This window comes from Gopherus evgoodei, chromosome 10, assembly GCF_007399415.2.
Source record: "Gopherus evgoodei ecotype Sinaloan lineage chromosome 10, rGopEvg1_v1.p, whole genome shotgun sequence".
NCBI classification, from domain to species: domain Eukaryota; kingdom Metazoa; phylum Chordata; order Testudines; family Testudinidae; genus Gopherus; species Gopherus evgoodei.
In genome coordinates this window covers 51379180-51401556 of record NC_044331.1, presented here as the reverse complement: position 1 = coordinate 51401556, position 22377 = coordinate 51379180, and the positions used below count along the sequence as shown (strand labels likewise).

The 22377-nt window shown below is 45.0% G+C and overlaps 2 protein-coding genes across 11 annotated transcripts in view; one reads left to right on the top strand and one right to left on the bottom strand.

The window, feature by feature from the left end:
- Positions 1-5367, bottom strand: part of ANKS3 (ankyrin repeat and sterile alpha motif domain containing 3) — a 38100-nt gene extending 32733 nt beyond the window's left edge. The window contains exon 1 of one of the 3 annotated variants that reach the window (XM_030577839.1): positions 5311-5367. The gene's annotated coding sequence lies outside the window, so the exon portion shown is untranslated. Of the gene's footprint in view, positions 1-5210 lie in introns of all 3 variants that reach the window. The other 2 variants (XM_030577840.1, XM_030577838.1) reach the window with 2 other exon arrangements.
- Positions 5368-5852: 485 nt separating this feature from the next.
- Positions 5853-22377, top strand: part of C10H16orf71 (chromosome 10 C16orf71 homolog) — a 154071-nt gene continuing 137546 nt past the window's right edge. For 6 of the 8 annotated variants that reach the window (XM_030578609.1, XM_030578608.1, XM_030578607.1 and 3 more), the window contains exons 1-5: positions 5858-5902; positions 8524-8725; positions 11443-11556; positions 12785-13306; positions 18894-18996. In XM_030578609.1, coding sequence (XP_030434469.1) covers positions 8579-8725; positions 11443-11556; positions 12785-13306; positions 18894-18996 — 886 coding nt within the window. In that variant the 5' untranslated portion in view covers positions 5858-5902; positions 8524-8578. Of the gene's footprint in view, positions 5903-8523; positions 8726-11442; positions 11557-12784; positions 13307-18893; positions 18997-22377 lie in introns of those variants that run through there. The other 2 variants (XM_030578606.1, XM_030578613.1) reach the window with 2 other exon arrangements.

Sequence of the window (22377 nt, the reverse complement as noted above, 5' to 3'; positions counted from 1 at the left end):
TTGGAATTAACTGATAAACTTAACTGTAACAAGTCCAGATGGCATTCACCAAGAGTTCTGAAAGAACTCAAACGTGAAATTGCAGAACTATGGTTTGTAACCTTTCCTTTAAATTAACTTCTGCACCCAGTGACTGGAAGATAGCTAATGTAATGCTAGTATTTAAAAAGGGCTCTAGAGGTGATCCCAGCAATACAGACCAGTAAGTCTAATGTCAGTACCAGGCAAATTAATTGAAACAATAGTAAAGAATAAAATTGTCAGACACATAGAAGAACAGTTTGTTGGGCAGAAGTCAACATGGATTCTGAAAAGGGAAATCATGTCTTACTAATTTATTAGAGTTCTTTGAAGATGTCAACAACCATGCGGACAAGGGGGATCCAGTGGACGTAGTGTAGATTTCCAGAAAGCCTTTGACAAGGTCCCTCACCAAAGGCTCTTACATAAATTAAGTTGTCCTGGGATAAGAGGGAAGATCCTTTCATGGATTGAGAACAGGTTAAAAGACAGGGAACAAAGGATAGGAATGGTAAATTTTCAGAATGGAGAGGGGTAAACTAGTGGTGTTCAGTCCTAGGACCAATCCTATTCAACTTATTCATAAAAGACCTGGAGAAAGGGTAAACAGTGAAGTGCCAAAGTTTTCAGATGATACTAAACTGCTCAAGATAGTTAAGACCAAAGCAGATTGTGAAGAATTTTAAAAATATCCCACAAAACTAAGTGATTGGGCAACAAAATGGCAAATGAAATTTAATGTGGACAAATGTAAAGTAATGCACATTGGAAAAAATATCTTCAACTATATACACAATATGATGGGGGTGAATTTAGTTACAGCTAATCAGGAAAGAGATCTTGGAGTTGTTGTGGATAGTTCCCTGAAGACATCCACACAGTGTGCAGCGACAGTCAAAAAAGCAAGCAGGATGTTAGGAATCATTAAAAAAAAAAAGGGATAGAGAGTGAGATAGAGACTATCTTATTGCCCTTATATAAATCCATGGTACACCCACATCTTGAATAATGCGTACAGATGTGGTCTCCTCATCTAAAAAAAGACATACTGGCGTTAGAAAAGGTTCAGAGACGGGTAACTAAAGTGATTAGGGGTTTAGAACAGGTCCTATAGGAGGATAGATTAAAGAGGCTAGGACTTTTCAGCTTGGAAAAGAGGAGACTAAGGGGGGGATATGATAGAGATATATAAAATCATGAGTGGTGTGGAAAAAGCGAATAAGGAAAAGTTATTTACTTGTTCCCATAATATAAGAACTAGGGGCCACCAAATGAAATTAATGGGCAGCAGGTTTAAAACAAATAAAAGGAACTTTTTCTTCACACAGCGCACAGTCAGCCTGTGGAACTCCTCGCCTGAGGAGGTTCTGAAGGTTAGGACTATAAAAGGGTTTAAAAGAGAACTAGATAAATTCAAGGAGATCAAGTCCATTAATAGCTATTTGCCAGGATGGGTAAGGAACGGTGTCCCTAGCCTCTGTTTATCGGAGGGTGGAGATGGATGGCAGGAGAGAGATCACTTGATCATTACCCATTAGGTTCACTCCCTCTGGGACATCTGGCATTGGTCACTGTTAGTAGACAGGACACTGAGCTGGATGGACCTTTGGTCTGACCCAGTATGGCCATTCTTATGTTATTATGACATTAGGAAAAATTTCCTGTCAGGAGAGTTAAGCACTGGAATAAATTGCCTAGGGAGGTTGTGGAATCTCCATAATTGGAGATTTTTAAGGGCAAGTTAGATAAACACCTGTCATGGATGGTCCAGATAATACTTCATCCTGCCGTGAGTGCTGGGGACTGGACTAAATGACCTCTTGAGGTCCCTTCGAGTCCTATGATTCTCTCTCCAGTCAAAATATGGTTAAAATGGAATTTGAAGACCCTTGTCAAGATTAGGCAATAAATTCTGTTTAAGTGCTGACAGCATGCTCTGCACTGTACAAGAGAGAAGTGATTCCTCATGTGAACTGTTTATAGTCAAGAGAGACAAAATACCTACAGGGGAAACTAGGAAAACCTACAGAGAGAGAAAAACCCTGCTTAAACTGAATGGTGGATGCTAGTAATGACAACTGTGTCAAATGCTGAGTTGCCTTTCAAAATAAAGTAGTGAAATCACCTGAATGCAGCTGACTCCTTTAATACATCTTCAGGGCCTACAGAAGCAACCTTGCTAAATTAGTGCTTATTTCCTCTGCATTTCAGGAGCAGCCTAATTCTGTCTCTGTACATCCTGGAAATAGCTCAAACACATTTTAAATAAATAAATAGACCTGCCAGTCCATTTGCAGTTTGCCTACTAGACTGGATGCAGTAACTTAATTACAAAAGGTAGCATAATTTCATTACTGCCTAAAAGGTTAAGGTCCGTTTTCCTTCTCTAGACTGTGGGAGATGGGATCACACATTTGCTCAGCTCTTTAATAAAGACAACTGACATAGCTGCCTCTAGTGTTTCTGTCTTATTTGTATTTTCTTAATCATTTGGCGTTTTGGGACAATAATTATTTCTCTTTCTTGTGACTTATTAAGGACTCATTTATCTCAAAACCCAGCCTCTGTCCTCCATACACCTATACACTTTTATAATACAAAAAAAAATGAAATTCAATTTATTCTACATAATACGGATGTACTGGTACATGATGGTTGCTTTATTACGATAACTCCCAAGATACTTATTTGGCATGATGGTATGATTATTTCTATTACAGTAGTGCCAAAAGGTCTCAACAAGAAGGGGCCCTCACTGTGCTATGCAATGTACAAACACCTTAAAGGATGTGCCCTGAAGAGCTTACAATCTAAATGCAAAACAAGAGGTAACAAGTGGGTTTAAATGGAAGATAGGAAAGAGAGAAGTGAGAAAAATGCTGCTTAATTGGACAGAAGAAAGCTTTGTCTTCACTGGGAGAAAAGAGGTGTGGCATCCTTAAGTTAAAGTAAAATCCTGGTGAAGACGAGGCAGTCTGTCATCTTCACGCAAATGAGCAGTCCAGGTTAAAAACTAGGTTCCCCCTTACTGTCTTTACCTCCACTTGCTAACTGGTGTGAAGAAAACAAACTGCCTTGTGTTTGCTAGCATTTTCCCTTGAGGTATTAACACACCTTTTTAAACAGTGAAGACGCAGCCACAGTTTGACATTCCTTTAAAATTTAAATAACGATTAGAACATTCAAGGCCTTCCACAACTGTGCCTCTGCCTCCATCTCATTTACATGAGAATGGCCTTACTGGGTCAGACCAAAGGTCCATCTAGCCCAGTATCCTGTCTTCCAACAGTGGCCAATGCCAGGTGCCCCAGAGGGAATGAAGAGAACAGGTAATCATCAAGTGATCCATCCCCTGTCACTCAATCCCAGCTTCTGGCAAACAGACTAAGGACACCATCCCTGCCTGTCCTGGCTAATAGCCATTGATGGACTTAACCTCCATGAATAATCTCTTCTTTTTTTTTTTAACTCTGTCCTGGCCTTCACAACACCCTCTGGCAAGGATTTCTATAGATTGTCTGTGCATTGTGTTCCTACTGCCTTCCCTCTGCTCAAGCTTCCCACCCACCTGTTCCTTTCTTTCATCCTCAGTTCTGTGCTGTCATTATCATTAATGATCATGTTTATTACAGTAGTGTCTAGGGATCAAACAAGACCAGGGCCCCATTGTGCTAGGAAGTATATAAACAAAGAAGTAGACGGTCTCTGCCCTGGAGAGCTTTCACTCTAAATATAGACAAGACATCCAAAGTTCAGGGGAAAAGGGATATAACACAAAAGCAGAGTGAGCAATGTGATGGCAATAAATGGCACATTCGTATCAAAACTCTTTTTGGAGGATTAACGACATGGAAAGGTGAGCGGGACAAAAGGGCAGAGCAGAGGGGAAGTTAAGACTATTGTATTACAAACAACATATAATACCACCACAGTAGTCTAACTGAAGATAATGGGACTATTCAAGGTCGTAATCACTGACTGGCAGCATGTTTTTGCAGCATAGAGCTGTTCACTTCTGATGCAGTAAACACACAGCGGTATACAAGGAAGAACAATGGTCCAGTGATTAGAGCACCAGCCTGGGACTCAGGAGACCAAGGTTCAACTTCCTGCTCCACCACAGACTTCCTGTGTGATCTCGGTCAAGTCACTGAAGTCTTTCTGTGACTCAGTTCTCCATCAGTCAAATGGAGATAATAGCACTGCCCTATATCATGGTGGAAGGGTGTTGTAAGGATAACTATATTAATGATGGGCATGTGCTCAGGCACTATGATGGTGGTAAATAAATACCTTAGGCAGTTATAGTCCCATGGAAGTAAATGAGTATTCGTGTGTGTAAAGTTACTCATGGGGCCAAGCAGCTGCCTTAACCAAACCCCACCAGGTGGTTGGCAATAAAAACCAAATGCAACCAATACTTTTATTGTTTGTCATTTTTAATCTCCTTCTAAAAAAAATATAAAAGCCTCTGTTCCTAAATGGGACACCTGGTTATTCAATGGGATTCACCCCTAAAGAAGAGCCTGGTGTAATTATCTCTTGCTTTAGGCACCTAAGTCAGATTCTTTTGCTCCATTGATTATAAATATTTTACATAAACAACAGAACAAAGAGCCTAAATATTAAGTCTGGAAATGAACTTTTATACTGGGTCCTACATGATGATCAAAACAAAAAAAAACCACCTCCCTCTCAAAAATAATACCGCACAGAGCTCTCCCTCCACACTGAGTTTGTGGACCACCACTGCCCCATCAAAAACCAGTCTGGGAGCTTCTGGGCTGCCTTGCTGCTGGACTCCATAGGAAATATAGCCATCCCCGAGAGATTACACACGTGGGGAGCCTTTAGAGGAAAAGCATCCTGGGCACAGCCTGTCCCTTAACCTTAAACACACGTGGCCAGTTTTTGCGGGCGCACATCATCATCCGTGCAAGGTGCTCCTGGAATGGGGATGGGAGGTGTCCCTGTCACTCCGGTTTTGAGGCAGTGGCTTGCCCTGCAGTCACCAGCTACCTCTTAGACAGGACACAGCTAGCCAGCGGCTGCCTCATCCCGGGGCACCGAGCGGCTGGCGCCGGCCGGCCCCAGCGCGGCTCCCTGGCACCAGGCGGCTGGCGCCGACCGGCCCCAGCGGGGGCCCCGCCCCAGCACCCCCAGGCGAAGGTCGCAGCCCCTGAACCTACCGCAGGGAACGACCGTCGCAGTCTAGACACCCCTACTAGTCCCGCGCCGCCCCGCAGCCTCCCGCCCGTCACCTCGCCGCGCTCTGCCCGGGCCAGGCACCTCGCTCAGCTCCGCTCCCGGAAGTCCCCCGCAAGCCGAGAACGCTGGGAGCGCAGTTCCTACGGCTCTTTCCCAATGACCAATCGTGGCGAAACTACAAACCCCACACTACCTCGCGGCAACTTGTGGGACTCACCCCCGATACAACCAATAGAGGAGGAGACTCCCATGAGGCGGGGCTCAAAATAACCAACGAGATACGAGAAAGAGGAAGTTGATTAAGGTCCTGGCAGGGAAAAGGCAGGAATTAGCAGTCTGCGATCAGGAACGGGGGATGTAGGAAGAAGGGAATGGATTAGAATTAGCTATTTGCTCTGGGAAAGGGCTTTGTATTTAGTAGTATCAGAGGGGCAGCGTATTGGTCTGTAGTCACAAAAACAACCAGGCTTTCGTGGGTAAAAAAACCCCTTCTTCACCCACAAAATCTTATGCCCGAATAAATCTGTTAGGTTTTAACGTGCCACCGGACTCCTCGTTGTTTTTTGCTTTGTATTTGTGAGCTAGAATGTATTCTGCCAGGACCTAGGCAGTGGGGAGGGGCTCGGGGCGGGGCAAGCGGCTGGGAAGCGGCGCGGGTGCTCTGAGGTGTGATGTGAGTGGGGTGGGTGGAGGAGGGTTAGCGCTGCGGGGGGTGGCGGGGCAGCGCTCCGCTGGGTGGTGAGGCCGCGGGGGCGGTCACGGGCTGGGAGGGGGGCAGAGCCGGGATGCGGGCGGGGGCGCTGGCTGGCGGTGGGTGGCCTGGTTACCATGGGAACGGAAGGAAGCGCGGGGGCGGAGCCAGGGAGCGGCAGGGGCCGAGCCCGGCGGCCGCTCGAAGCCGTTGGGGCCGAGGCGGGGGTTGGGCTGTGCAGAGGCCCGGGGCCAGGGCGGAGGGGCCGCGTGTTGTCACAGATCGGAACGGGCCGGGGGCGGGTTCCCGGGGCCGCTGTTCAGCCCAGTCAGCAATGAGCCGGGGAAGGTGCGGGGAGCAAAACCTGCGGCTCACGCCACGTTGTTTAGCTTCATGCGGCCCCAGGCGGAGCTCCAGAGGGTCCCGCCCAGGCTAGGGCACCACCAGGGCAGATGGAATTCAGGGTCGATAACTGCACGTCAGAAGGGAACATTTAAACTGTTCCTGCACCGGGGCACGGTGCCACATTAGCGATGTCAGTTCTGGAAAGGGGTCTGGGCATTATTGTGAACAGCTCAATTCAAATCTCTGCCCAGTGGGCAGCTGCCTTCTAAAAAGCAAGCAAGATGTTAGGTGGCATAAAGAATGGGCTGGAGAATAATAGCTACTATTATAATGCCATCATTATCAATCAGTGTTGTGGCAATATACTGTGTGCAGTGCTGATAACGGCATCTCAAACAGGATATTGCAACTTTAACAAGGGATTCACAGAAGGGTGATGAAAGTGATTAGGGTAATGGAAAATCTCATATAAAAAAGATTGAAAAGACTGGGATAGTTACTTTAGAAAGGAGACTAATAAAAGGGGACATGATAAAAGCCTATAAAATAAATGAATGGTATCAAGAAGGTAGATCAGGACCTTCTGTTCTCCCTGTCTCTTAACATAAAAACAAGTGGACTCAGTAGAATTGCAAGGTGGCAAATTCAAAACTGATAGAAGGAAATACTTTTTCACCCAACACATAATTAATCCATGGAACTCCGCCACAGAGTGTCACTGAGGTCAAAAATGTAGTAAGATTAACAAAAGATTGTCCATGTGGATTGGAACGAGGCAGTGTGGTGTAATGGAGAGAGGGAACCCTGGTGTGCTGCCAGCTGGATGAGCATGGTCACTTCACTGCTCTGTGTCTCGGTTTCCTCAACCATAGAAGGGGGATAATGATACTGACCTCCCTCCCCCTTTGTGAAGTGCTTTGAGATTGACTGTTTAAAAGCTATTTACAAGGATAGCCAGACTATCCCAGAATTGTAATAATTAATGCTAATAAATTTTGGAAGCGATGTTAAATATCCTAATTCAGGTTTTAAGGCAATTTCTAGCTATTAGGGATTCGGAGGGAAATAAACCTAAAATTAAGGGCAGATTATCTCACTTCTGCCTAATGCAAGGATAGTTGCACCTTCCGCTGAAGCATCTGATGCTGGCCAGTGGACTACATGGACATTGGGTCTGATCCAGCCAGGCTATTCCTATGTTTCCTGTTACTATCTCCACCTATGACAGAGATCTTGGGTTTCATACAGGGAACTTGCTTCTCTAGATTAGAAAAAGCACTGGTGGAGGAGTAATCCAGTAACCAACTCATCCCAGCCTCATGGGAGTAACCTTGCATTCAGCAGCTCCCATTCATTCTCTAGAAGTGACGTCATTCTTGTGCTAATCTCACCACATAAATCCAGCCCCATGTCAGGCATCAGATGCCATGCAAACTCAACACTGTCTGACATGGATAAAGGAGACATTGGATGATGTGCGCAGCATTCACAGGCACCTTATTCACCTTGTGTATCTTAAATTGTAAGCTCCTCCGGCAGAGAATGAGCCTTGCTCTGTATGTAAAGCACTCTGTCAACCTGCTGCAATAAAAGTGATTTAAGAAGTATAATATAATCATAAATGTAATTAAATCAGTGACTGAACATACAATAGCAGCCTCCCAACCTTTATTACCAGTTAGAACAGATTTACTCCCATTTTCAATTCCTGTGGAAATCACATGATTGTATCACAAATTGAAAACGAAAAGGTCCCCAAATAGTATTAATTATGCAGTGAGCAAGGAGGCAGCCTCCACTGCCCCTTGTGAAATACCCCTTCTCAATCTACTGCAGGAAGAAGCCAGGAAAGAATCCACTCTCCATAAAAACGTTGAGAAGTCAAAATCCAAACGGCAGATCTTTGGATCCCCTTTGTGCTATTCTCACAATCCAAAACATACTTAAAGCATTCCCTTGGTATGGGGAAACCTTTGGCTGGCATAGAGCTGGCAGTACCAACTTTACATCACCCTTTTTCTGCCCCTCTCCCAATGTACAGGGTGAGCTGAGGTATGTGTGAGGGTGCTATTAGAAGCCAGCACAATTTAGAACAGCTCTGAGGCTGTTCTAAATTATGCCAGGGGCACAAAGATGTCAGCCTCGTCAGCAGATCATGTCTAGTGCTGGGGTATTGCTGACTGTATAACAATCAGAATTACAGGATTCCCAAGAATTGAGCTGAGGCTTAATGCATATGGTACCTCTGTTTTCTTTAGTGGCATGTGCTGAAGCCTTTTTGCCTGTGAGTTGGTTATATGGGAGCTATTTCAAATGGCATCAGAAGGACAAAGCCAGGAAAGAGAGGATCCATCTGAGGATCTTACAACCCATTTCCGGGGCAACAGAACCTCACACTGGGGAGCCATCCTCTCTGCAGTGAAAGACCAAATCCCATCTCTGGACTCTGACACCTCCGCGGTAAGCATTGCTGTCCAGCATCCTTCCTCACTATGTTCCACAAAGGGCTCTCTGATTGGCAGCTGAGGATCACCTCATTAGTGAGGAGCTCCTGAGTAGCCTGCAGAGCAACTCTCAATGGGCTGCTCATCTGCTAGGAGCAATGCTGTAGTGGGCATTAGTCCAGGAGCTCTGTAATTGTCCGAATGCTGCACCCATCCTCCCCCTTGTGTTCTCATCATCTCAAACACTACTGAACGCAGGCCTGAGTCTATAGTGTGCTGAGCATCCTCAACTCTCATTGAAGTCAGAGGGCATGGAGGGCACTGGCATCTTGCAGCATGAGGCCTCCTGAGTTCATCTGTCTAACAAAAAGCAGCTGTGAAATACGCAAATAACGACATTTAAATGGAATTTATTTTGTTTTTCTACTTCATTCTGCTGGGGTATTAACTGTAGCACTGTCAGAGCCTGGCAGAAAGCCTTTGAACATGCCTCTCTGTGGCTGAAGATCATGGAAATATGATCGTTGGCAGAGAGAAGATCTGGGTTCTCTTTGCTGCTGTGCCGCTGACTCGCTGTGTGACTATCGGAAAGTCATCCCACCCTACCCAGTGTGCCTTAGTTTCCCCACCTGTAAAGTGGGGATGATGATACTTGCCATCCTTTGTGTAAAGCACATTGAGACTGACAGATGGAAAGTGCTGCATAAGAGCTATGTGGCAGTATTATTTTCCAAGCATGTCTTTAGTAATTCTAACAGAGTGACTGTCTATTTCAAGGGTAATAGGGACTAGGGCCCAGATCCTCAAAGGTTTTTTGGCTCTTACCATTCATTGAAATCAATGAATGTTAGGAACCTAAACCTGTTCCATGGTGTGTCCCCTAATGTTCCTGGGACTTTCTGAGTGGATGAAAGCTTAGGGAAGGGCAAAGTTGGGAGAGAAGTTGGTCCTGGAGGAATGATTAATGCTGGCAAGAACCATACTGTTTCTTTAAGGGCCTGGAGTCAGAAGACTTGTAGTGCAGGATGGAGCAAGGATCTCCTCTCTCCCAGCTAACGGGGAGGAAGGTAGCATATAGTCTGCCTCCTCTCTCATAAGTGAAGACTCCAACAGGAGTTCACTTCTCCCAGCCAAGTTGCTTGTTCACCTCTCCGAGCCTAGCAAGTAAAAGGATTAAGTACAAAGGGGCTAATTAGGAGAAGCTGCTCTAAGGCTGCAGCTGGCCTGAATCAGCACAGTGCCAGCAAGGAGGAACTATAGTGACTTTTGTGATGTGATCCCTTGACCATGGGGACTTGGCTTAAGTATTGGTGATTCTGTCCAGGTGAGAGCTCTATTTTTAGAGAGCACACAAGTAATAATAGTTTTCAAACATATTTAACCATAAAGGAAGTGTAATTTTACCATCAAAGGAAACTATTTCTTCAGATTTAGGGTGTGGCTTAGTGATACAGAGATCATCTTGTGAATAGTGCAGGTGCCGGAACTTTCAACTTGGGCATTAATCACACTCATAAGAGGTAATGTGGTCTAGGAGATAGGTTACTGGACTGGGACTTGGGTAACCTGGTTTCTGTTCCTAGTTCTGCCTCCGAAATCTGTGTGATCTTGGGTAAATTACTTCCTTTCTCCATGTCTGTTTTCCTTCCCACCCTTTGTCTATCATGTCTATTTAGATGGTAAGATCGTTAGAGCAGGGACTGTCTCAGTCAGGGCTTCTAGGTGCTATTGAAACAAATGACTAATAACAGTATGACTGAAAAGATCTTTTTGTACCATGGTGCCACGTATTAATTTCATAGTAAGTCAGTCCAAAGTCTCTTTCATACACAAACATTCTCTAAATTCTTTATTTCTATGCATCTGGAGCAACCATCCTACCAAAGTGTTATCTGGAGTTTGACCATGGCCCTTAATTTACATAAAGTAGAGCTGATTGCAGTACCCCTCATATCTAATACAAAACTGCAGCCTACCGAGACTGCATGCCACAGCTTGCAATGCTCCATCTTGACCTGAACCGTGTCTGCTCACAACAAGAGACGCTGCTGCACCTGAGACCTGTAATCTTGATGTGGTATGTTCTTGTATTGAAGAGGGCAGCGGCAGATTGTGTTATATAATCAGTGGGGGCACTTTGGCCACCTCTAATGTGCATTTCAGTAAGATTAGAACAAACTGCTGCAGTGCAGGGGGAGGAAAAATAATATCACCAGGCAGTCAGGATTTGCCGGTACAAAGAGTTACTGGAGATAATATGCACTGTGGTATAAAAGGCAAAGTGAAGGCTGGAGGGAGCCTGCCTGCCTGATGTGGGGGGGTTGATTCTTCCATTTGGTGTAAAGAATGGTTTCTACTTGTACATTCTAGATATTGCACTGGGCGATGCAGTCACTAGGATTTGCAGATACCCAGTACCTCTCAAGCTTTGCAATACTTGCCTAGTTTTGTCCTCACTGATATCAGTGGGACTTTTGCCATGGGTTCGTAACCAATATTTTATCTAGCTCTTATAATTGAAGCCCATTAATGTGCTAAATCACCAAAGGGAGAGTTTATCTCATGCCCTTTGGATGTAGAGTACTTGACACTCCGCTGACGACATGACTCGGCAGGATATCTCTCAACACCATAGCCAACTATGAAATAAAGAAGTAAAATGGCTTATGCCCTCATGAAACATCTGTATTATTGTGCTGGCCCTTCCTTTCATGTCTTTGTTTTGTATGACAGTCCGATTGTGATGAAGATGGGGAGCTGTTCATCTTCCAGCGAGATCTACCCAATCTGATTCCTGACTTGTCGGAAGAACTGACAGATCTTTCTCCAGGAGACCCAGACATGCAGGTTACTGACTGTACTACTGCAGCCCATATTTTCTGTGGTTGTTGGCAATGCAGCTGCTTAATATTACAGTGCAGATTTAGGTTGCACTGCGTGATATAAGTACCTGGGCCCTTTTTCTCATCTTTGGTCTGCGTCTCTCTCTTTCTCTCTCTGTTCCTCATCTATTTTTGTAGGCTCACTGTCTCTCTATTCTTGGGATCTGGGCCCTTTTCTTTGTCTCACCTTCTTGCAGTTCCTCTGGTTATCTCCTTACTCTCTGCCCACTGTCTGTTGGGAGGGTGGGTCCTTTCTTTAGCTGCTTGTAGCGTGGATCCTCACTCTCCCTCCCAAAGGACCTGGCCCTCTTTCTTCCCCTCACTGGCCTGGTCCCACTCTCTCCCAAGGAGCCCTTCAGTGTCCCCAAAATCAAATGAGCCTGGTTTTGAATGAGCTACTGCTCGATGATGATGATGGCTGCCTTGCAGTAGTAGTTGACAGGTGGAGATGCAGGCAACAGGGTACTTGTCAGGAATTGTGATGTATGCATTGCAGGAGACACTGATTTGTTAAGTAGAACACTGAGTCTATGAATCTTTCTACAATAGATAATTGTCCCACAGCTGCTGACCAGCTCCTACCCAAAGGATGATCTGTGAAGCCATACATCATCCAAGCATTAACAGTAAGGCTATGCAGCAGATTAACTTGCAAGCCTTTCACTGTGTGAAATGTCTCCAATCATCATACTCCATACATAGAAACTAGAGAGGAAGTAGTTAGGGTGGGTATATCAAGAAGTAACTGTATAATGTTAAAATCTGGGCATAAAATTGTTCATCGATAAAGGGACTACTTTGCACCTGGAGTGATGAAACTCTCTGTTTATAGAAAGCTATCTGGGGAGCTGGCCAGCTCCAGTGTTTTGGCCTTGGGACACCAGCTTCTTGTATCACATTTCTTATTGAGCTGGGATCTATATGTAAGCAGTAACACAGGGATAACAAGGCACAGGGCTAAATGGGCTTCAAGTGCATCCAGCACTTCCTAAAGTTACTGTTTTTACAAAATGAATTTCATTCTGTTTTGTAACAAATCTCAGGGATGAGACCTGACCCAGGCAGTTACCAGATGCCCACTCAATTTGAACCTCCATCAGCCAATCAGTTCTACTTGGTTTATTGTATGTCTCTTTATTGCTTTGGTAAGGGGAATGATTGTCTCTTCTGAGGTGCATTTTCTGTATCTATAGCAAATATTAGAATCTGTGGGACACTCCAGAGAGACCTGGAATGGAGACCTAGAAAGTTCAGTTCTTTGGAAAGAAATGGATGTTACCCAAGCTGTGCGAAGAGAAAATGTACCATTAGTAAGAGATCAGACACCTGCTTTTGCTAACCTGACTGAAGAAACTTCAAGCCAACAGAGAGCAGTCCTTGCAGATCCTACAGATCAAACTGTCAGAGGGAAAGAACTGGGCAAGGAAAAAGACAGGGAAACAGAAGGCTTTTGGATTAATAAAGTACTGTCTATGAAAGAGCCATATTTTGTAGATGCAAACAACAGTCAAGAGAGACGAAAGATGATAGAAACAAAAATACTCTCAAAGGTGACCTTAGAGGCACCATCTGGAGATGGAGGCAATTCAGAGCTAAAAACAAAATCACCATTGGACACTATCAGTGACAATCTAGAAAGAATCACTCAAGCAGAAAATGAGCAAGGAGCCACTTCAGCTGAACACCCTCAAGGGCTGATGCTCTTTTCATTGCAGGTAGGTGGGGCAAACAGTTCTGCAGTGATTGCTTAGGTGTCTAGCATGGTGGACAACATATTAGATGCGGAATGTTCATTGACAATAAGAGGACATGAATGTCCAATTATGCACACACCATTTCATTATAAATTTGTATTGCAGTAGCACCTAGGAGCTCCAGTCAAGGCCAGGGCCCCCTGGTATAGGTGTTGTACAAACTCAGAACAAAAAGGCAGGTCCTGCCCTAAAGAGTTTACAGTCCAAGTAAGCCATGTTGGAAGTTAATCTCATTGATCAGAACAGGCATGTTCAAGGACACCGAGCACAGAATCTCTGATGTGGATGCAATGTGTGGTGAACTTTCTAGCCGTCTGTTTGCAAATAGTTCTGACATTGTAAAGAGAGGTATGTTTGTCATGACCAGACAATAGCATCAAGAGTGTTGAGAACGTCCCTATTTCTTTTATTGCGGTACCAGTTTTTGAAGCTTAATTAGTGGAGTCAGTGACCTGCTGCTGTCATGGAATTGCAGATGAAATATGATTGTCCGAGAGGAATTTTAATGTCAGTGGACCAGAAACTTCTTGTTTGGTGATTCCGAGAGAAATCAGACTGGGAAACGTGATCTTGGCTGCTGCTGTTCTGGTCTACCAGCTCCTCAGGATCAGTGTTGCATTCATGAGAGAGCCACCTGTATGCTACAATAGAAAATTAACAGTTCTTTATTTCATAAATTAAAATACATTGCCTGGTGGCTAACTACCATGAGAGCCTTTGGGTTTCTGTTCAGAGCCTTCAGTGAGGTCAAAGTACAGATTCCCAAACATGCCACAAACTTTACAGGACAAATTTTACAAAAATCAGTATCGAAACCGCACTCTCAAAACATAACCGTAACTGCATGTGCATAGTATACACTAACTTGCCTTTTTGTGCACCGAGCTGCCTAGCTGGAACCAGCAATTCCCTGCTTAGACCTTGTCCAAGCATTTTTGGGCCTAATTCTGATCTTAGTCATACCAGTGGCTCTCAGGAGTAGCTCCATTCAAGTCAATGGACCTGATTCTCCATTCAGTATCCATTTTACGCCAGTACAACCCATTGATGTCAGTAGAGTTACTTTTGATTTGCACCAGCATAAGTGAAAGGAGCGTCATGTTCAGTGGATTTTACCTCAGTGTAAGAGAGCAGAATCAGGCCCTTGTATACACAACTTATGTACAGGGCCGGCTCCAGGCACCACTGCAGCAAGCAGGTGCTTGGGGCAGCCAACGGAAAGGGGCGGCATGTCCAGGTCTTCAGCAGCAATTTGGTGGTGGGTCCCTCAGTCCCTCTTGGAGGGAAGGACCTGCTGCCAAATTGCCACCGAAGAATGAAGTGGCAGCGGTAGAAGTGCCAATTGCGGCTTTTTTTTTTCTTCCTCCTGTTTGGAGCGGCAAAAACACTGGAGCAGGCCCTGCTTATGCACATGTGTAATAAAGTGGTTTGCGTGTTAAGGGATAGAAGCCTGGGATCAGCTGACCCTAGTTACTAAGGAGGCACACCTGAGCAGAAATCAACTGATTCCTCTGTAAACAGCAGCAGGAAGCTTGGGGATGGGGAAGTTGGGTGGAGTACAGAGGCTGCTGTGACTGTGAGCAAGTAGGCTCCGCCAGAGAAATGTGAGACTACAGGTATGAGAGGCCTGGGGGTGACCTGATAAGAGGGTAAACGGATAGACTTGAGAACTTCTCTTCTGAGTATTGATTAATTTAATAAATGAGAACCTGAGAAAGGCAAAGGGATTTGTGAGTTATTGAAGAAGGCCCTTGAGGGGAAAAGTGAGGAAGGGCCATCCTGTTGCAGGGCCATCCATGGCCACAAGGGGGTATGTGGGAGGTGACCTGTCTGTTTACAACCTGATTTTGAAAACTAGTCCCTATTTAATCCACAGTTCCTAAAGGTAGTTAACCGCTTATCTCACTTTAATCACGAAAAGCCCCATTGAAGTCAATGGAACTACTCAGGCTTAAAATTAAATCTGTGCTTTGGTTTGGGGCCATAGTAACTCACTTAAAGAGGCATATCTAATAGACTGACTTTTTCACAAGTCATCTCTTTTATTATCAGTCAAATCCTGCAAACCCTTAGCTCCTTTGCCTCTGGGTCTTATAGGACACCCTATAATAGTCTTTGCTCATGTGAGTAAGGATGTACGGGAGTGGACCTGACAATATAATTATGTACATGATAGATCAATGTTTATATTTATTTAGCAATATCATTTTAAAAGAAGCTGGTTGCCAATTACACCATAATTACAGCAAATATGTAAATTCAGAGCTTTCACTGAGATCCTTTGGTAAAACTGTATCAGTGCTGATATCTAACACAGTTCTCATTATGATAACCTCCATTGTCTGTCTGTCACTCCCTCTTGAGAGATGCTCCTCACTCTTTCCAGAGCAAGAATTCTCAGTAGGAGCTGCTGAGCCATGACTAGCTTCATATCACTGACACAAGTTTCAGTTTGTAGCCATCATCAGACTTCTGTCTTTAACCAGACTTTTAGTGACAACCTGCAATATTAGAATGAAGCTGTGTGTATGTGGTGTAATTGCAATGCTGTGACTAGCACTGACAGCCAACTTCCTTTTCAAAATGACATCAATATTTTTAAATAGTCATTGTCCTGATGCTATTATTTTTATGAAATTTGAAAATATGTTTCAGTGGGGGAGAAAAATCAATATGCAAGTTCTTTCTTGTTAAGTGCCTGATCCTGTTACTCATACAAAATAAGATTTAAATTAGTTGTTACCACTCAAGAAAGAGATCTTGACGTCATTGTGGCTAGTTCTCTGAAAACATCTACTCAGCGTGCAGGCTGTCAAAAAAACGAACAGAATGTTAGGAACCATTAGGAAAGGATGGATAAAATGACAGAAAATATCCTAATGTCACTATATAAATCCACACCTTGAATACTGCATGCAGTTCTGGTCAGCCCATCTGAAAAAAGATGTATTACTATTAGAAAAGGTGCAGAGAAGGGCAATAAAAATGATAGGGGTAAGGAACAGCTTCCGTATGAGGAGAGATTAAAAAGACTAGGCCTTTTTAGCTTGGAAAAAAGATGCCTAAAAAGGTCTGATAGTGGTCTATAAAATCATGAATGGTATGGAGAAAATGAATAAGGAAATGTAATTTATCCCTTCACATTACACAAGAACCAGGAGTCACCCAATTAAATTAATAGGCAGCAGGTTTAAAACAAACTAAGGAAGTACAGTACTTCATACAACACACAGTCACCCTGTGAAATTCATTGTTGGGGATGTTGTGAGGGCCAAAACTATAACAGAATTCAAAACAGAATTAGATAAGTTCATGAAGGATAGGTCTATCAATTGCTATTAGCCAAAATGGTAAGGTGTATAATCCCGTGCTCTGGGTGTCCCTAGCCTCTGATTGGCACAAGCTGGAATTGGATAACAGGATGGATCACTCAAGGATTGCCTGGTCTGTTCATTCCCTCTGAAGCACCTGGCATTGGCAACTGTCGGAAGACAGGATACTGGGCTAGATGAACCATTGGTCTGACCCAGAATGGCCATTATTATGTTCTTATGCCATAAATGAGTAACTGTATAAGGACTAAATTTTCAAAAATAGTTACCTAAGTTGGATCTTCAAAATACTGACCTGGTTTTATAATTAGGGAGTAGTCAGCTGTTGGCTTCTTCTGTATATTAGTTTTTAATACAATTTAGGCTAGGATCCTGCAATTCATTATGCTCAGATGGCATACATTGATATCAATAGGATGGATGCAGTGGTGTACCCATGTAGATCATAATGAAGGATCCGGGCCTAGTGTCTTTACTTTAGGCAGGTATACTTTTAATTAATGTTATGCCTTAAGTCACAGTCAGCACAGGCGCATTCTGTATGAAAAGCTCTCTGTAAATGACTGGTAATATAATAAAGCGAGCATTGTGGGCAAGTTGGGTATTTTGGTATTTGCATTTTTAAGCCCAGGGAAGGCTTTGAGACGAGTCGGTAAATTCTGACATTTCCTGATATTTAGCCACCAGATGATGATTCTCCTCAGTATATAAAGTAAAGAGCTGTGAATGTTGAACTTCAGCGAGCCACTGATATGCCATGAATTCCAGCGCAGACCCAGGATGGCTGTTTGCATGCTGGGAAACAACTTACTATCTAGCAGCCCAGGAAAACACAAACCTGGTCTGAAGAAAGGGTATGCAAATATTTAGGCCCAGCTCCTCAAAGGTGTTTAGATACCTTTGGGCTTTAGTGTTTGCTTGCCAAGCTGCTGGTCTCTGCTTACAAATTCTGGGTGCATTGGTTGACCAGCACATTTGATCTAAGGTTGCAGTTGAAAACTCTCTCTTTTCACTGAAAAGGAGAGGAAGAGGATGGTGGCCTGCCTGGCCTGCTGCTTTGCTAACTTTCTCCTCTGGCTCCAAGTAGCTAGCTGCTCTCTAGCCTGAACTGTGGGAAGAGTGCACATAGCTAATTATATATGGTGATGAATAATTTGAGGTCATCCCAATTTCTTATTGGACAACCAATTCTGAGATCCAGCTTGCTGCTGGCTGTGATGTAGAAATAGTGTTTCTAGGTCAGGAAGCCATCTGCCTTTAAGTAAGAGTAGAACAGGGAGAAAATCAAGGGAGGGGGCTACATGCCTCATCCGGAAAGTTGCTGAGGATCCACAGTTCCCTTTGAAATCAGTGGAAGTTACAAGTGCTCAGCACCTCTTAGGATCAGGCTCTGTATCCTTTCTCTTGGAAGAGAAGATGGCCTGATCCACCTGACTTTCTCTCCGCTGTCATGATTCTTTCTTAGTCTATTTTTATAGGGGTCAGTGATCCTGAAAGGAGGAGCCCCTTGCAGAAGTGCGTGTGGAAAGTGGGATAGATACATTATCTGATAGGAAACATGGTGTTAACATTTCACTGAGACTTGGACTGGATCTGGTGTTCCTGATGGACATGAGAGGGAAAGAGGGACCAGGAGTTAGGGACTCTAGCATGTGATTAGCTGTTGAAGTTATAGGTTGGGGGACAGTAAGCAGAGGGGGATGTCAGGTGGATATTAGAGGGAGGGGTCTTGTATTTCTGACCCTGAGGAGGTGCTGATTCAGTCCATATTACCACATCCATCCCAGACTCAGCAGCTTCTTCAGATAGGGCAGGAAGCTCCTCCACTCTTATGTTGAGCATCAGTCCCTCCAGCTAGGCTCTCTTAGCACTTAGTCACATCAGATCTGCTCAGTCACAGTGGAATGCAGACAATGGGAGGCACCAGGCAGTAGTTTCCCTCTTCTAGATAGCTATGTCCAGTTTTGTAGGTCCATCCTGAAGGACCCATATGCCCAGTGGAGTACAGGGTCTTCTTCTGGGGAATGACAGCAACATGACACGGGTGGAGTTCAGGAAGGCAGGTGTCCATATGCTGTTCATGCATTCAAGTACTTCTGCATGGTGAAGGTACTCAGGAGAACTTATCCCATGGAGTATAGGCCTTTGTGACTTTTACCTTTTGTAATAACCACTTGGGGATGAATTTTCCCTCACCATTGGTTTCATTCTTTCAGGATATCGAGAAGTGGGATCTAGACAAGATTCTTGAGGACCTGGAGGAGCAGAAAGACAGTAGAACTCACTCAGAGGAGCCTGCTCTTCCTTCAAAGGATCATAGTAACATTACAAAATCAATGTTAACTAGCTGAAACTGTGTAAAGACAATCCTCTCAGAGTAGGGCACACCAGAACTGACCTCTGTTCTCGCCTATGTCATTCTCTCTAACTTCTCCTTGCCTGTCTATATTGATGGTGCCTTGAACATCTATCCCTCTGTTTAACTTCTCTTACACTTAAGAATTTTTATTTCTAACCTGAACTTTCCTTTATTGTGAGACCATTGTTTCTTAGCCGGCCATGTTCTGAGAATGAACAATTCCCTTCCTTAATCTGTGTCAAAGGTACTGGGCCAGATGCAACCCTGGTTTAAGCCTGTTGATTGAAACAGATACACACCAAGGCTGAATTTGTCCCACTGAGCCTATAGACTGGGGTCATGTCTCTGCTAACTTCTGTCCATCCCACGTGGGGCCATATTGCCTAGGAGTTGTGGTTCTATCCATTCAGGCAGCTGGACAGTGTGCAACACATTTCATGGGGCAGCTGCTGCTTTTTAAAGAAGTAGTATATCAACTATGACTTGTTCCTTCTTGCCCACTCCAGAACTACAGGATGGAGGTCTCTAGGAGCCACTGTGCAGTGTCATCCTTCAGTGTTCCACTTCTCCTGCAGTGCAACTTCAGCAGATGTGTGTAGATTTTAGCCTTTGGAAAGGAGTAGCATGAGCACCCAGCTAGCACCTTCTGTTCCCCATACATTAGCTGCCTAGGGAGATGGGCATTCCCTCTTGGGGCTATGGCATGCTGGAAGACATGGAAAGAGGCCTTCTTACTTAATACCCAGGCCCAAACTGGATCAGGTTTCTAAACTCTGAGAAGGTACCAGCCCTATGCCTGGGGAGTAAAGGTGGGTAGTGGCCCATGGAATATAGTTAAATACAATCAATTGGTAAGTGCAATTTAAACACTTAGTGTCACTGGAAATTGGAGTAGTTCTTTGAGTGATGTCCCTATGGGTGTTCCACTTTAGGTGTTTGTGCACCCCTGTGCTTGTAATTGGAGATTTGTGGTAGCAGTGTGTGGTTGGGTCACACATGCACAGTCCCCGTCTTGCACCGCTTCAGGCGATTAACTGGTGCTGTGCGACCAGCCCTCCCTCAGTTCCTTCTGTACCGTGGTTGGCTCGAGTTGGAGCAACTAGCAGCACCTCTCAGCTTTCTGAGTAACATAGTTTCCCCTAGCTTTTAGGTTTTCTTCTAGTTAGATTAGTTATCTTTATTACTTTATCCCCATCCTTTTGTCTTCTCAAAAGAAAAAACATTTTCTTCACAAGGCTGTAGGTTTCTGTTTTTACCATTGCAGCACAGTAATCATACCTCCCTTATGGGGAGAGTACGTTCCCTAAGGGCATGGCTGACTCCCCCGTATTCAAATGCTGCCTTATCTGCAGGCTTTCTATACCTCTGAGTGTGTCCTGCGATATGTGTCTCGCTGAGACAGTGAAGTGCTCTCACTGTCACAACCTCAAAGCCCACACCAGGAAGGCAAGAGATCTCCAACTTAAACTTCTCCTCATGGAGAAGTCTCTCCGTCCAACATCTTAGCCTGAGATACACACCCCTCCTGGCCAGAGATCACAAACTATAGCCTCTGACAAGGGCCTTTCTTCCACAGCCCAGGCTTCTGATCAACCCACCAAGAAGGAGGCAAAAAACAGGGTATCACGATCCTGACTCTGGAGTTGGCCAAGAAAATGCATTCCTCTAGCAGGCAAACACTCTCAGGACCAACTGCATCAACCATTCCAATGGCTGAAACAACAGGACCCTCTGACACCTTCGGTACCAAGAAAACGAAAGTTGCCAAGCAGCTGAGCTTGGACACAGGCACCAAGGGGAAAATGAAAATGCAAGCTGCAGTACTGCCAGAGATGACTAAACACTCAGCACCCCCACAGCTGATGGCACCGCCAAGTACAGACATTGCGCACTCCAGTCACACATCAGCACTGACTGGCAGGTTTCAGCATCTTGTACTGATTCCTACCACACCGACAGTACAGATGGCATCCACTTTGCAACAATTCCTTCACCAAAAAGACCTCACCATTTCCTCTATACCAGAATGTCCCATCCTCAGCACCGATGGTTCTCACAATACCTAGTCAATCCAGCTCTCCACCTCTTTCCACTCCACAATTCTCGAGCAAGGATAAAGATGAAGACAATGTTATCATGCACTCTCCACAACATTCCTCCCTGTGGCTGCTCCCACTACACCTACCCCTCCGTGCAAGACCTGCCTGGCAGACCTTCAGGACCAACCCTGGTATGGGCATCCCCAGCTGCCACCTGTGTCTTTCCCACCCCAATGGCCATTTTGGAGCCAATGGACAGCATATCCGCCACCACAACATAGATCTGGCATCCTTCCCAGAGCTAGCACACAGCTAGTCACCCTTATCAGCAGCACAGGGACCACCTGAAACTTCAGAACAGGGGGCTGAAGAAGAAGAAGAACTCCAGGCTGCTCTTGACTCTGCAGATTCAGCAGCAAGATTGATAGCAATCACAGTGGTTATGAGGAAGGCTTTCTGGCTCCATCTGTCAGGATTCTCAAAACCAGTACAGTCGACGGTTGAAGACCTACTGTTCAAGGGATCCAAACTCTTCATGGATGTAACAAATGCAGCAGGGACCCTCTAGCTGCTGCCTCTGATGCATCCACAAACCATCCAGAGACCTCTGCGTTGGTGCAATCACTCATGCTCTTTATTTCAGTTTACTTTCGTATCACCTTCTAGTTACAAACAACGTCAATATCACAGCCCCAGGGACTGCTAACTCCTGCAGCCAGCACGGATGAGCTCCAGCTCCCTGGCTTCTCCCTTTCCTTCTTTCTCCCTGGCTTCTTTCCTGCCATCCTTTATGTAGCCCCTGGCTAACGTGTCTGGCAGCTGTTCCCCATTTGCCAGTCAGGCCTGGCTTAGTCAGCCAGCTCCAATTCCCCTTCCTTGATTGGAGCTGGTGTGATAGAGCCTGGCTCAAAGTTTCTTAGCCAGCACCCTGCACACACCTCCCCCACTTATGAACTGCCAGGTTCGTCCTTCCTCATCCTGTCTGCCCCCTACTGGTGGGATTTGGCTCAGAGAGTCTCTCCCCTTCTGGGTGATCCCCAGCATGCTTTTTGTGGGGTTCCTTCATCCCTCCCCCTCCCCTATGCCTCTATAGCTCTGCCACCACTCACAAGTCCTCACATCAGTTGCACCCCTGTGGGCGTCCCTTTACCTTTATCTCCTTTTCTTCCAGTTGGGGGTCGGGGTCCATCCCGACCTTCTCCAGGACACCCTGAGCCTCAGGTTCTCCCAAACCACCAAGCAGAGTCCACATCTCCTCTCCTGAGAGTTGCATTGTGGGGCGCTCCAGTTGCCCCTTTTTTC